This window comes from Sprattus sprattus, assembly GCF_963457725.1.
Source record: "Sprattus sprattus genome assembly, chromosome: 2".
Taxonomy (NCBI): Eukaryota; Metazoa; Chordata; class Actinopteri; order Clupeiformes; family Clupeidae; genus Sprattus; species Sprattus sprattus.
Genome location: NC_137921.1, coordinates 45,083,560 through 45,099,358, shown reverse-complemented (window position 1 = coordinate 45,099,358; position 15,799 = coordinate 45,083,560). Strand labels below are relative to the sequence as shown.

The 15,799-nt window shown below is 42.7% G+C and overlaps 1 protein-coding gene across 3 annotated transcripts in view; it reads left to right on the top strand.

Moving 5' to 3' along the window:
• Positions 1-9,208, top strand: part of nek7 (NIMA-related kinase 7) — a 67,185-nt gene extending 57,977 nt beyond the window's left edge. For all 3 annotated transcript variants that reach the window (XM_080833496.1, XM_080833497.1, XM_080833498.1), the window contains exons 9-10: positions 2,147-2,260; positions 5,715-9,208. In XM_080833496.1, coding sequence (XP_080689622.1) covers positions 2,147-2,260; positions 5,715-5,828 — 228 coding nt within the window. In that variant the 3' untranslated portion in view covers positions 5,829-9,208. The remainder of the gene's footprint in view (positions 1-2,146; positions 2,261-5,714) is intronic.
• The last annotated feature ends 6,591 nt before the right edge of the window (positions 9,209-15,799 follow it).

Here is a 15,799-nt window from a genome sequence, read left to right as displayed (position 1 = left end):
GTTTGGAAACCCCTCCTGCCCCTCTCTACCAGAGCTGAGAGGAGCTCACAAAGTTGGCGAGAGGTTTTACTGTTGTGTTTAGTTATTTGGAGGCATCCTGTGGCCTGTTTGAAAATGTATGTTGGCATAGGAGCTATTGCATTATGGGTAATGATGCCTACCACTTTTTGGCTCTCTCTCATTGCCTCTCTCTTTCTCTCATGCCATCGCTTTGTCTCTTTCCCTTCCTATGTTGGTCTCCCCCCCTAACTCTCTCTTTCTTTCCATCTCTCCCTTTCTCTCCCACTCTTTGCTGAGGCAGGACTCGCTGGCAAATGCCAGCATCATTTATCTCCTCCTCTGGCTGGCCGGCCGGCCGGCGCGTTCTCATTGAGCAGACTGATGATGACGTGCCTAATACCTCTCCGCTTTCTGTTGTCTGTTTGCTTTTTGTCTCATCAGCACAAGGTGCAGCCGCACTGCTAAGCACCCGCCGCCAGATGCACACGGCTAATTGGTGATTGGTGCAGTGCAGCCGTGTATGTGTGTGTTAGAGCTAAAGCAAGAGAGACGAGAGATGGAGAGGGAGGAAATATGTATGTGTCCATGAGTGTGTTTGCAGTATGCAGATGTATGTACGGCATGTGCGAGACGGTGGGTGTGGGTGTGTGTGTGTGTGTGTGTGTGTGGGTGTGGATGTGTGTGTGCGCGTGTCTCTGTGGGTGTGTGTGTGTAGGTTTGATTAAATATGTGTGAGGTGTTTGTTTAAATGTCTGCATGTAAATGGATGACTCCCCTGAGCTCAGCTTCATCATGCTGACACACCGAGCTCCATCAGCGGAGTTTAATCACTGCCCTGCTGCTGCTGCTCGAGCAGACACACACACAGACACACACACACACACACACACATACAAACACACACACACACACACACACAGTGTGCTGATGGTAATGATTCCCTCTCTGTCCCACCTGTGGACTCTGACAGCCCCACAGCGCATCATATCTCAGCCCAAAGTGGGAAAGTTACAAGAAACTTCCAAACTGAGCTTGCACTGCTGTCATGCCTTTAAAAAATGTATTGCATGAGTGGTAATATTTGTTTTCATTAACATAATCCACAATTTTAAAAACTGTAATTTGTTTTTCTCGTCTTAATTTATCTAGACAATGCGTACGGAGATTATGCTGTGTTTTGTTTTATTTTTTTGTTGTATTTGTGTTATCAAATTTCACTGCTTTCAGTTGATTTGCAGTTGATTTGATTCTTACTGTGGTTGCATGTTTGAAAATCTGATTCTGATCCACCTGCAACATGGGGTTAGTGCTTTCACTGGCTTAAACTCTCCATTATTATTTCATCAAGGAATATAAGTGCTGTTTTAACTTCACAGATAGTCTGTGTTTTTTTTAAGTTATTGTGTGTCTTTTCATATTCCAGACCTCTGTGACTCAGTTCAGGGTCCAAGAACATTTATTGGAATTATGCAATCTCACACCTGTTCAGCTCACTCATAGCAACACGCAAATACAGTGTGTGTTCAGGGATCTTTGCAGGTGTCTGTAGCACCTGTTTATGGACTTGTGTGATGGCAGTTCTTAGTCTCAGTGCTTTCTTTGATGTCTTACTGTTAGTTCCTGCTGTTAAATGTCATCTACACCCAGGACTACTTTGCTGGACATGTATAACTTGGAACTGCGAAGAACTCTTCACATACAGAGTTGATCTGGACCATTTAAAGAAGCACATTGAATTTAAATTTTTTCTTGTGTTCATACAGCAAACCTCTCTGAAACGTTGCAGCAAGCATGACATTGGTAACACAGGTTAACATTTCATGGGTCTTGGTTGAGCGTGCTGAAACATTCTGTGTCAACCATGCAGTCAAAGGAGAGAAATCTAAATAAACCAAACCAGATCAGAATATGGGCATACTGTTATCTTAACTGTTCTCTCTCTTTCTATCCTTCTTTCTATGCCCCATTTCATACTGTGCTCTCCTTTCCCTTCTCAAATAATTCTCTTCCTTTCCCTTACATTTCTGTTTTTTCCCTGCCTCTCTCTCCCTCTCTCCCTTCCTCCCTCTCTCTTTCTTTCTCTCTCTCTCTCTCTCTCCATCCCTCCCTCCCTCTCTCTCTCTCTCCCTCTCTTTGTCCTATTCAGATGGCAGCCTTGCAGAGCCCCTTCTATGGAGACAAGATGAACCTGTACTCTCTGTGTAAGAAGATTGAGCAGTGTGACTACCCCCCTCTGCCATCCGATCACTACTCTGAGGAGGTACCACCTACAAGCACACGCCACCAGCATGCAGTCTGTCAGTCAACCACATCCAGTAGAAATGCCTCTCTGCCTGCCCCACTCTAGGGTTGTTGCAGAATTCTAGTTCTAACCAACCCATAGACTTGTGTCCTCTATACTTGACATTTTTTTAAGGAAATCACTGAAAAAGAGAAATTGGATGACACTTTTTCTTGGTTACCAGGAAGATATACAGTACTGTGCAAAAGTTTTAGGCAGGTGTGAAAAAATGCTATGAACTAAGAATGCTTTGAAAAATGTAAACAATAAATGTTTATTTTGTATCCATTTACATGGTAAGACTGAGCACAGCAACAAGACACAACGTAGTTATACTGCATCAGCAGGGTCTCTCCCAGACAAAGATTTCAAAGCAGACTGGGGTTTCAAAATGTGCAGTTCAAGCTCTTTTGAAGAAGACGTTGAGGATCGTAGACACAGTGTTCAGCCAAGGAAACTTAATGCAGCTGATGAAAAACACATCAAGCTTATTTACCTTCGAAATCGGAAGATTTCAAGCAGTGGCATCAGCTCAGAACTGGCAGAAACCAGTGGTACCCAGGTACAGACATTTACTGTCCAGGGAAGTCTGGCCAGAAGTGGTCTTCATGGAAGAGTTGCAGCCAAAAAGCTCTACCCCGACAAGGAAACAAGGCCAAGTGACTGAACTACGCACGAAAACATAGAAACTGGGGTGCAGAAACATGGCAGAAGGTGCTCTGGACTGATGAGTCAAATAGAAATATTTGGCTGTAGAAGAAGGCAGTTTGTTCGCCGAAGGGCTGGAGAGAGGTACAATAATGAGAGTCTGCAGGCAACAGTGAAGCATGGTGGAGGTTCCTTTCCAGTTTGGGGCTGCATTTCTGCAAGTGGAGTTGGAAATTTGGTCAGGATGAATGGTGTCCTCAATGCTGAGAAATACAGGCAGATACTAATCCATCATGAAATACCATCAGGGAGGCGTATGATTGGCACCAAATGTATTCTGCAGCAGGAACATAACCCCAAACATACAGCCAATGTCATTAACAACTATCTTCAGCTTAAAGAAGAACAGAAAGTCCTGCAAGTGATGGTATGACCCCCACAGAGCCCTGATCTCTACATCATCGAGTCTGTCTGGGTTTACATGAAGAGACAGAAGAATTTTAGGAAGCCTACATCCACAGAAGATCTGTGGTTAGTTCTCCAAGATGTTTGGAACAATTTACCAGCCGAGTTCCTTCAAAAACTGTGCAAGTGTATCTGGAAGAATTGATGCTATTTTGAAGGCAAAGGGTGGTCACACAAAATATTGATTTAATTTAGAATTTTCTTCTGTTCCTTCACTGCATTTTGTTAATTTATGAAGAATTGATGAAAATAAACTGTTAACACTTCCATTTTTGAAAGCATTCTTAGTTTACAGCATTTTTTCACACCTGCCTAAAACTTTTGCACAGTACTGTGAGTGTTGTCACTCATTTTTTCCTGACCTCTCTCGCTCACACACATATGCATGTACACACACACACACACACACACACACAGACACACACACACACACACACAGGCACATGGGGGTTGCATTGTAGCAGCCCCACCGTCTCATTTGCAGTTGCTAATGATATCCGTCTGCATTTGAGCAAACTCTTGACATTCACTTGAAAAATATGAATCTTCTGCTGTATGTTATTAATGGTTTGGCCTTTCAACACAGTCCAGCTCTGATTGTTGTAATGATATGGGGAAAAATCTGCAGGAAAGCATTAGTTCCCTTTGTGTACAGATTTTGCCTCTGTGTACAGATTTTTTCCTTTTCAGAGGGAGTAAAAAAACAGGGGAAGAGGGAGGGAGAGAGAGAGATTGGAAGTGAAAGTGAGAGAGAAAGCAGGAAGGAGAGAAAGGGAGAAAGACAAAGCGAGAGAAGGCCCTGCATCTCCCTGTAAGGATGTAAACAGCATTCCTGAAGGATCTGCAAAAAACTGTCAGCTGCTCATCTTTGTTGTGTCATTTACCCATCCTCCCCTGATCGCAGCCCTTCTGCACCTGACACACACACACACACACACACACACACACACACAGAGAGACCCCCACCTTCTTCATGAAACGTATGAATATTTTACATATCTGCATTTTCTTCTGCCCTCCGACAAACACACCAACCACCCTCCCCCCACACCCCCTTGCCTCTGTGTATCTGCCCCACCACACACACACACACACACACACACACACACACACACACACACACACACGCCTCCTCCACTCTTCCTCGCAACTCATTTGCAGACTTCAGACTCTGGCTGGCTGCATTTGCATTTCACATGAGCGCCTCTGATTAGGGGGAGAGAAACTTCAGCACTGCCGTTCGACGCGGCTGCCTCCGTCTCCGTCAGCGCTGCCACGGTTACTGGCGCCACGGTAACCGCCGCCGCTGCTGAGCACCATGCAACAGCGGCCAGGCCTTCAGCGGCTCAGAGCCGAATCGAGCAGCACGCAGCTCAGGCGGTTGCCATGGTGATGCTGCCAGCATGTTCCTGCTATTTTTTTCTTTCCCCAATCTTTTTTTTCTTCCTCTATAATGATGGTACCAGATCAGCAGTGGGTCTGAGAGAGAGAGAGATGTCTCCAGCCAGACAATCCACTTCACTCGTTTCTAAGACGCGTTTGTCTTGCATTTTGTCATTCCTTTCATTTGAAATGACAATAAAGGTAGGAAAGGTCGTCTTGGTGAACAGGATGGAATGGTAGGTGGGGGGTGAGGTGTAGCCACAGAGGTCTAGGTGGGTTTAGTTTGTTAAGTTGGACATTCATTACAATGCAAATGCATTCCTGTTGATTTTCCCGGAGAAACACATGCAGGAGACTCGGCTGTGTTAACCTTGGCATAGATGTGCAGGTACCTCCCTTGAGAAGGGACATTTACAGTTCCCTGGAAGTCATGTTGTTGTCTGTGTGTTTTGGCCTCATACTCTTTGGCGAGTGGAATAAACAAAGGAATATTTCTCGGGCGGAGACCCCAGATTTCTCGAAAAATTCTGGTAACCAGCGTGCTCTGTCGGCTTGGCATGCACAGTTATAGAGTTATGTTGTAAATCTTGGATCTTCTAATGGAGTAAATCTATTTATTTACAGGGCCTGATTCTGGTCAAGCGAATCCCCATCACCTCCAGTTAATGCTGTTTAATAGGTTGTCAATTATCCAATCATTTGCCAAATATTGGGAGAGTTTCCCGGTTCCTCTCTGTTCCCGCTCGGCCTTTCTAGCTCATTGAAATCATGGAGGTCTTAATTTTAGCTACCTGCATATAAACTTCACAAAGCATTATTATGTCCTAGCCATTTCAAGATTGTGCTTTTAAGAATATTTCAAACATAAAATGTGCACACTGTAACAACGTTTTTGTTTTGTCCCTTTCTTTCTCTTTCTGTTTGTGTCCTGATCCAGTTAAGGAAACTTGTAGACATGTGTATTAACCCAGACCCAGAAAAGAGGCCGGACATCACCCACATTTACGACATCGCCAAGCACATGCACGCCCTGACGCTGGCCAACCAATGAGAAGACTCCTGCTTCCTTCCGCAGACTACCGTAGAGCCCGTCCTCCTGCTTCCTCCCATCATGCCCCCTTTCCTCCACACGCCAACACTTCTCCTGGGAAGAGATCTTGACTGAGGTCTCACAAGTAACCCCCCCCCAGCTCAAAGGAAGATCGCATCCCCCCACCCCATGCACGCGCACACACCATCAGTACCTTTGCACTGTGTTTTTAGATGCTGAAGTGTTTCGGTCACAGGGAAATCACAGGTACAAACTCCATGAAGCCTTGCCGTAGGAGAGAGTGCAGGAGTGCGGCACCGAGCCTGACCCCAGACAGTGCAATAGCAAAAAGAGATGTAGTATTACAGTTCACAAGGGAGCTGAAAAATTAGCAACGTAAGGTTTTATTTAGTTAGATGTTGCATTGTATATAACAAGCTGGTGTACAGGATGAATGTTGAAATGTCAAATCATGATTTTTAATTATTTCAAACAATCCCTAAGGTAAATGAAAAGCCATATGAGGCCGTTTTGAAATTCTGCATGTGTCCAAGAAGGAAACGGTTCTCTGCATTTGTTCTAGCTATGGCATAGTGCATAGATGTCTAATGATATCCAGGTCGTCCTTGTGATCTGAAGTCATTGATGAAAATCTGGGAAAGCTGTCGGTAGATCACATAGATACAATTGGCCACAAGAACATTGGGAATACAATCCATAAATCGAGTTCCGTTGGACGACTGAGCATCTTATTTGGTCTTGTGTTTTAGAGTATTGTTTTATGAAGGCATGAATGTTGTTGCAGAGTAAGGTGATTGGCATGATGGTTGTCATGGAGATGCTAATAATTGAGCGGTGCCACGGAGGGGGTGGGTAGCACATATCCGTTCCAGTTTAATAAATTCATGAAGTCAATTTTCATCAGAATGTAAATAATTATAAGCAAAACTATACAAAACAAGCTCACTTACTTGGTGCAATATGCACAAAATCACATTTCCATCAGCTCAGTTATATGTAAACTAAATGTTTAAAACGCTGGTCAACAAAGGAAAGGTATGCACCCTGGCAACCCTCTGACACCTGGGGCCAGGAAGCAAACTGAGATGTGAGCAACAGCTACCAATTAAAGCATGGGAATGGGGGTTGACCATTGAGAACCATCTCGGGCAACAGGTCAGAGCAACATTTTTGTACAAATTATCATACATAAACAACAAAAGACAGCCTAGTTTACATTAGGAGCCTAGGAGGTGACTGAACCCTATGTATGGCTAGAGTTTGACATGCTTGTTGTTCAGACTTGGAGTATGTTCCATATGATTCGTAATTGCTCTTTACCGGAATTCAGACATATTGCCGCATCAACCACAAAACTTCCATCCTTAAGATTTTTTGCCTCTTTGTACCCCTTCCTCTCAAAATATACAGAAATCACTCTGGTGATGCAGTGAACTTCCCCTTTTCAAATGAGTGTGTTCCTCTATTCCAAAGAGGAAGTTATTTATCTCCAGTAAACATCATGTAAGGGCAGCACACAAGTGTGAACCGAGGGGTTTCGTGTTTCACTCTTACATTCGCTGTCCAGTTCAGCGGTGAATGCCCTGGAGTGCCACACAGCCAAGCTAGCTTCTGCCTCATGGACCGCCTAGAACTGGGATGCGAGGCGGTCATGGCTTCAGCCCAAGCTTGTCCTCCTACTGACCTCTCTAATCAGACCTCCTATCCTGCTAGATGATATCAGCAATATAAGTATAACTGTACATCTCCTGTTTTGCTGACTGTACACATTATGCAGCTTCCCTTTCCACTTCCAGCGCAAACACATTGGCCCTTTTTACATTGTTTCTTCCCCTTCTGAGGGATGCTTTGAGAGGCAGAGCCTAGTTTTGAAGCACATTTAAATAAAGGTGGTTATTCCAATCATGGCAGAGTAATTAGAAAGTAAGTCTGACATAGCGGTAATCCATACAAAGATACTGGAGGACCTGTGCAGACTAGGTTGGGGGTTCAGATGTAGCCTTTCCGTTGCTGATTTACTCTCAGTGCAGTGCAGTCTTTTCCATCCATACAATATCAGCTACAGCAGTTAAATAAAATGTCAAAACATTTTAGTGCGTTAATATACCAAAGATTTTGTAATTTCATCTGACATTTATTTTGTTGAGTGAAGGGGAGAAGCCTACTTTATGAAAGTAACAGGCCACAAGACCTGATTCTGTACCCCTTTATTTATAACAGTTAAGTTAAGTGCCTTTCTCTGCGGGGATATATTACCCCAATGTTTGCGCTTTTGTTTTTTACAATTGGGGATTGACCTCATGACTGTCAGCGTGTTTACAGTTAAAGCCACATTTTGGGACTCACAGGTTTAGGACAAACTCTACCGAATAGGTACTCTACAAAATCTGCGAAATCTGTTCCATGGCAATTGCACATTTGATTTGTTGTTTGTGACAAACTTGCTACATTTATTTAGCCATGTTCCAAAAGTAAGTTCCAAAAGAAACGTTATTAATTCAGTATATTCCATTTCATCGTCATTGTGTGTTTTTCAAGCTCCTGCAATAGTTCCCTCCTGGAGACGCTTTGCCTAGGCTCAGTGGTTGTTCTGAAGTGTGCAGACACAGAGGGACGGGAATGATCAGAAAATATGCGCTTTGAAAATAAACAGCGAAAGGCAAATGGCTCTCGCACACTATTGTCTGCATACTGTATTTTAACGGCTGCTGTGTCAGATGTACCACATATGAAATGTGTGTTTGTTTTTTGTTTGTTTTTGAAGAAGTCGAGCGCATTTTAACTCCTTCCAAGTGTTTACCTTTGTTTCCAGTATCAGTGTCATGTAATCAATGCATTTTTGTTTTAGTAATGCAGTAACAGTTACTGTAAATCAACTCCTGTTGCTTTTTAAAGAGGTTGATTTTTTTATTTATCATGTCACATCACAATGTAGGTTCTCTAATAAGTGATCAATTAGTACAATGTATAATGGGGGTGCATTCAGAGACATTTAGGAATGGAAATTAAAGTTTGTCATTATGGGATGGCAAAATGATTGACCTCTTCCCAATTAGGGTGTGTGTGTGTGGTGTGTGTGTGTGTGTGGTGTGTGGTGTGTGGTGTGTGTGTGTGTGTGTGTGTGTGTGTGTGTGTGTGTGTGTGTGTGAGCGTGTATGTGTGCATCTTTGGCTCTTCAGGACCAGTCACAAACTTTCTGAAGGGTTTCATTCTTTAAATCCCCTCCCATTATTTTCGATGAGGCAGACAGGCAGCTTTTTTCCCTTTTATTTATATTTTATTTTGTTTTAATTGGAACATTTCATGGCTTACCTTTTTGTTTTCCAGGAGAAACAGCAATAGTCTGTGTGCTAACAGAATAAACTAAAAAAAACTCCTTCCTCAAGCTCATGTTCTTTTTTTCTGTCTCTCTCTCTCTTCCAGTGTCGACTGAGATCACTTGAGTGTGCATGCTTACCAATTAGGCGTCTTATTTACCCGACTTGATGAAATTAGTGTCTTATTTGCTCCCGTGTCAATCAGCACACTGCTGTACACTTCCCTCCCCCTCCCCCTCCTCCTCCTCACGTTTTTGATGGGCTTTATTTGTACTCTGCGCTTGTATCTCCTCCTAGTCCGGAGTGCGATTAGGCGGGAAGTTGTGGTGTGTGTCGTGCCTTCTTCGCCTTTGGATCTGCTTCACTCCCACCCCCTATTCCTCCGATCCAGCAGCACAGGGCTTCTCTCCTGGGCCTGGGAACACAAGAGAGAGCCGGGAGCCCTTTGGCTTCCCTATAATGAATCCCTCCAGGATCCAGGAGTTTCATTTTCATCACAGCGAAAATTGCTCCCCCTGGAACTGTCGGCACAATGAAAACAAACAAAAAGTTAATTTTTTCCAGCTTTTTTTTTTTTAACTCACGGAATTGATGTGTGTTTTTTGTTACGTTTGTTTTTCATTTGTTTTTCTTCTTGTTTTTTTTTTTTTTTCTTCCTTCACCTCAGAAAATGAATAAAGGTTATTTACAATCTCTGCTACATTCTCACTTTTAGAGCAGTAGAGGGGGAAAAACAATTAGAGAAAAGTTCTCACACCCAAAAAGTGTTGTTTTCTCCCCCTAATGAAACACACCAAACACTGTAATGCATAGTAATGTGCCTATACGGACTGGTTTTGGGGTATTATACAAATAACAAGAAGACACACTAGACCATCTAGTGGTAAGGAGATTCCACTGCATTCTTCAAGAGGTATAGCGCAGCCACAGTAGTCCTCCCTTGTACTTGGGAGAGTACCGCAAGATGCCAGGCTAACAAGCTAACCCATGGGAAGAGTTTCATGGAAATTATAAAGGCCACATCCTTTCTTTGGAAAATCTGGTCCATAGTGTATAGTATCCAGCAGTTATTGTGGTGTTGTTTTTAATTCAACCTGTCACCAGTAACTCTGGCCTAATGACTAATGGCATGTCCCTCAAGAATTGATCTACATGCTTACATTCGACAACCTTGGTGAAACCAGTCTGTTTCTGTTGTTCAAATGAAGCATGAGCACACTTGTACAGGATTTTGCCCAATTCATGTAATATCTGTCTTTCCCACACAATAATTAAAACTGTAAACATTCAAAAAATAATGTATTTGTTCCCCAGCCTCCAGATGTTCCTGCCTAGTTCTTAAAATGTTCAAAGGCAAGAGCTGTTCCTCGACTGATCCATTTGCCAGGATCCAGGTGATCAAAGGCCATCTCTTAAACATTGCCTTACATTTACATTTTATATTTCATCAGTTTGGCAGATGCTTTTCAGTGGAGTGACTTCCAAGTGAAGCACAACACGATCAAACCTTCAAAGAGTAAGTGGAACGAACAGTACCTTAAAAGAAAGGCAGGAGCCAGGCTGGGCTGGGCTGGTCTGGAGGCCAGAGGAACCTAGGGCAGACTAATAACATGTCCCTCTAGCATTCTAACTGCCGGAAGCAGCGTTCATAGATTCCCCCCCCCCCCCCCATGCCTTTACCTAAACCGAGAAGTCTGTAAACAAGTTCAGATCCTTGGTAGTCCACTGTGTGAATTTAGACCTTACTTCCAGTATTTTAAAGTTGAGTATAGCAGTATTAGAAATGTAAAAATGTATGGAGGTGTTTCTCAGTTCAAGGTTTTGAGAGCAAGGTTATCGCTGGCTAAATGCTCCGTCCTGATTGTACTCAGAGAGATGTAAACAATGCCTTGCAAATGTATAGCTTTTGTCTTTTTATTTACCCCCTGTAGACATGCGGGGCGGAAGACTCTTAGCTGTTAGAGCTGGTATTGAAGGCTTTTTCTGTTTTGAAGCCTGAAATATCAATATTGTGCACATTTGAAATAGCTCGTGGCACATGCTTGCCAACCGAAAAAACTTCAGATGTATTAGTTTGAGAGAGGAGAGGAATTATCAGGGGGAGCTGTCTCAAAGCATCCTATATTCACACCTCTGCTTACCAACTGAAAGCTGATATAGTTTCTGGATGCCTTAGAACTACAATAGAAACAAACAACAAAAAAGGCAGGATTTTGAATTTCTTTTTATGCTGAACATTATCATTTTATTTTTTGTGTGTGTTTAGTTTGGTCTCTTGGCAAATATCATAAGTTAATAGAATTAATTAACCTTATTTTGACCAGGGCATTTAAAAAAATCCCCTTAATGACAATGAACTGAGAGCTGTATTTTGTAGTAGGTATTGAATAGGTTCCAGACTTACAACAGCAAAACAATCAATTCCAACAGTCATTCAATTTCCTGTTCTTAATAAACATAGAAAAGGCTAGCAAATACAGTTGGCATTAGCCCCTTTTATCAAAGCAAATATAATTCAGCAACCTACTTTTGTATTTTGTATTACCTCAGTTGTTTTGCTTGTGGTGAAAGTGTCTTTGATTTATAATATAAAGTCTATATAGGCCTACTATAAAGTCTCTTTACTGACAACTGATTTGAAATCAGTTCTCTTCACGACCCTGTGCATACATCAGCATAACAGGCAAACAGAGACTGACTCCAGGCCAGTGTTATTAGAGCAGGAAGTATCTAAATTAGGCATCATCTTGAGCTTGGCCCACAGAGAGCCTGGCAAAGAACATAACCCAGGCAGTGACCCGGACCAAAATAAAAGCCCAGCGCCTCTTTCGAATGGGGAAGCTCATAAAAAGGTTTGCACGGTGTCCTGCGAAACGTTACGCCCCTGTTTCCCGTCAGGGTAAAAGGAAGAGATTTCCCTTTTTTTTTTTTTGGTAACTCCCCACCCCTCCACCATACAGTTTAACACAAACTGTATGTATTGAAAACAAATGCAGTGTTCCTGAACGCGTTCAAAAGCAGTCAGATCCGGAGTGCGGATTTACAGGTGTGTCTGAGGCTGAGAGCTGAGAGCCGTCAGATGGCTTTGGTCCCCCCACAGATGGTTTTGCTTCCTCATCATTTTATTATTTTAATATCTCCCCCCCCCCCCCCCCCCCTTAGCCTCCATTCTACTCAATGCCAGTTCCCATTTTTTCTGTTGGTTCAACGATGTCAAACTATATGGGACTGATGGGGTCGGCACTTATGGAGGAGAGGGGTTTCTGTTTTACTGTTAAAAGTTTATTTTTGTTGGCTGGTGACTCAGTATCTCAGTGGGTTGTTCTCGTTTAAGTCCGTGGTTCCAGGGATGATCACTGTATGCAAACACTGGGGATGCTGACCCTCAGTAGGAAGACCTTCAGCATGAGGGCAACAGATACCAGATTAAGTAAGTTTTGTTCACAATAAAGGAACTGGTTTTAGACTAGTTAACACTGGATTTTAATTGGGTCTTCTAACTGTCAGATGTCAGAAAAATGCTGGTTAAAATTGCAGATATTAATTAACAGTAAGGAAAAATTAGTCTTGATGATTGTGTTCTAGTTGATGATCTATATCCCCTGTGGATCTGTATTGATGATTATGTTCTAGTCGATGATCTATATCCCCTGTGGATCTATATTGAGGCGAATATGACACAGACCCTCCCCCACCTTCTGATTCTTGAATAAATCATGAACCTTGGCACAGTGAGCTTATCATAACGGCTTTATCACAGCTTCACTTATTAGGAGATTTATGCTTATGTCACTTCATGTTCCTCCCAGCTGAGCTGTATTTCAGACGTATGGGAGACTTCCAGAGGGATTTCCTTCAATGTCACCAGCACATATGCCTTAGTCTTGTAAAATAAGCACTCCGGTCATAAACTTGCCAATGAGCTGTCCCCAAATAACCACATCTGTCAGCTTCGTTTAAATAGCAACAAAAGAGCCTCTTTTAAGATGTAGGACTTTTGCTTTCACATCAAGAGGAGGCAGACAGTGTTTAACCCGGAGTAACGCTGAATATCTTCTGACTGGGGAGAATACATTTTGCTGAAAACATAAAATAACAATGAGCTTTCAAGTCAGTTTTGGATCAAACCACATTTTCTGTAGTCCTAACAAACAGAATATGTCACATTCATTTGAATGGAAAATATTATGAAGCCAATCATCTTGGCAAGAACTCAGCTCGGGAGGTTTTTGAATTTATAACTCAGTTTGTTAACTGGGCTGTGTTATAGACAAAGGAAAAAGCCACTTAAAGATTTCAGAAAGTGCATCAAAACTGCAGACTGTAACCACATACAAATGTCCCTAAAAGTTAATGTGTGATTTAAATGTATTTCTTAATATCGTTTTGTTGTTGTTGTTGTATCCTTTGTATACCATTTATTGTTTATATGATTGTTATTCAGATGAATGTGCAACCTTAACATGGGATGTATGATTGTCAAAACGGCAGTAGGCCTATCTCTGATGATCATCTCTGAGTGCCCCTCTCTCTTACACTCTTGACCTTCCGCTTGATGTCCATCCTGTACACCTAGACAGTAAAGCTAGACTTCCATATCTTTTGGAAGCTGCTCTACCAGCTTAATGAGAGGCAGGGCACACTGCTGCCCATTGATACTGTATAACACCCCAGTGAAGGCCTTGATAGGTTCTGTTCTTGCTGCCTGATGAACAAGGGCAGGTTATGTGGTTCTACTATTTCTGATCCAGTGACAGCCTTCCACTCCTCATCTCCAGGGTAGACTTATTTCAAGGGAAGCAGGTGTTGAATATTACAGTACTGATTTGTTCCTCTTGATTTTTTCATAGGATTCCTCTCTTGCTGAATCCTAGGAGACATTGGTTCTACTTAATCTCTAGGCCTGGGGTAATATGCCGTTAATCATTAATCGATTAAAGCAGTTGCAATAACTTTGGACAAAAATAAGATTTGTCTGTTGGTGGCGTTTAAAAGCAATTGCCTACCACCAGTTCTTACGACCAGATCATGGGCATGATGTTATTCACGCTAACACACTAATGAGTCTAACTACAATTCAACAGAGATGAGCTGGCGAAAAGCTACAAGTGAACATGAGTTGAGGAAAACATACAGTCTAACGCTCCACCGACGCTCATAGCGTGGGAAGTAAAAGTTCTTTCTCAAAAGTACCCATCTATTTCCTTATAGTCGAGCAGAACAAACCACCACAGCTTCTCCAGATGTCTCACTTCTCTCTCATTTCTTGCTTCAGCGGGCTGGCTTGGTTTTTAATTCTCAGATTTGTTTTCTTTTCCTGGTTGCTTTCCCCGCCTAAATTATGAACACAATATTACTATTTCTCCAACCAGAGAAGCCATGGCATTAAATATTCACAGGTGAACTCTGGCTTTTTTTTATGTTACTGTTTGTATATTTTTTCCCCTTATTTTAGGTCAGACCCTTAGCCTTGGTAAAGTGTACAGGAAAGGAGTGAGGAGAGGAGTGCAGGCAAGCCCTCAACAGACAGCTATTAATGTGAGAGTGCGGGTCTCGTGTTTTCTCTCCTCGCCGCCCCTCTCTGACAGCAGCCAAGGCTACAAAGCAACATGACCTGCCCAAAATCTGAGGAAGCCGTGTTAGCCGCCCAAAACGACAAGCGCCGAGCAACTGCCAGTGTCAAGAGTGCTGTTGTAGGAGTGGGAGGAGAGGGCAGGATTGAATGTTTTTTGGGATATTTCTTTGCAAAGAACACAACACTCTTATCACAACATGGAACGGAAGTTTTGTTTTAAAAATAAATAAATAAAAATAGAGCCAGCCACACAGCAAAGTGGTACGAGGAGGAAGCGAGTAAGATGCCTGCGCCAGCACTGCTTTTACCTGTACACTGTGGAACAGGTGATAAACAAACAGTCAGTGCTCATTTGGTTCTTGCAGGGGCTGAGAGCGCCTTTTCCTGTCATCTGTGTGTGTGTGTGTGTGATTGTGTGTGTGTGTGTGATTGTGTGTGTGTGTGTGTGTGTGTGTGTGTGTGTGTGTGTGTGTGTGTGTGTGTGTGTGTGTGCGCTGAGTAGGTTACACCACACACAACACCTGTCATGCCTTTACTGTAAAGTCCAATTAACACTGCCATCCTTGCTTCTTCCTTTCCCCCCTTCTCTCTCTCTCTCTCTCTCTCTCTCTCTCTCTCTCTCTCTCTCTTCTCTCTCTCTCTCTGTCTCCTCCCTTCTGTTCCTGTCTGCCTCTACCTGTTGTTCTGCCAAAGCCTGCTTCTGTGCGCTACAGGCCCCTGACAGCCAGATAAAAATACCTTCTCTCAGCACCTCAGATGCATGCGTGTTGTTTTTTTAATATGACACAGGTTTCATTTGCAAACAATCTCATTTCCTGATTGGCTCTGAGTGATCACTTGTACTCAGCTTGCTAACCTTGTCTGCCTCCATATCTGGTTTAATTCAAGTTGAAGTGTTTTTCTTGAAAACAACATTGTTCCCTCCATTCGTTTAGGTTGTTTGCCATTATCGTCGTTGGATCATGAGGTGTACTCTCACATCCTTTACAATACGCAAACCCAAGTCTAATCAGATTTCCCAAAACTTGCAGGTGTACTTCAATGAATCTACTTTATTTTAAAACTGTTTTGCTTCGTTG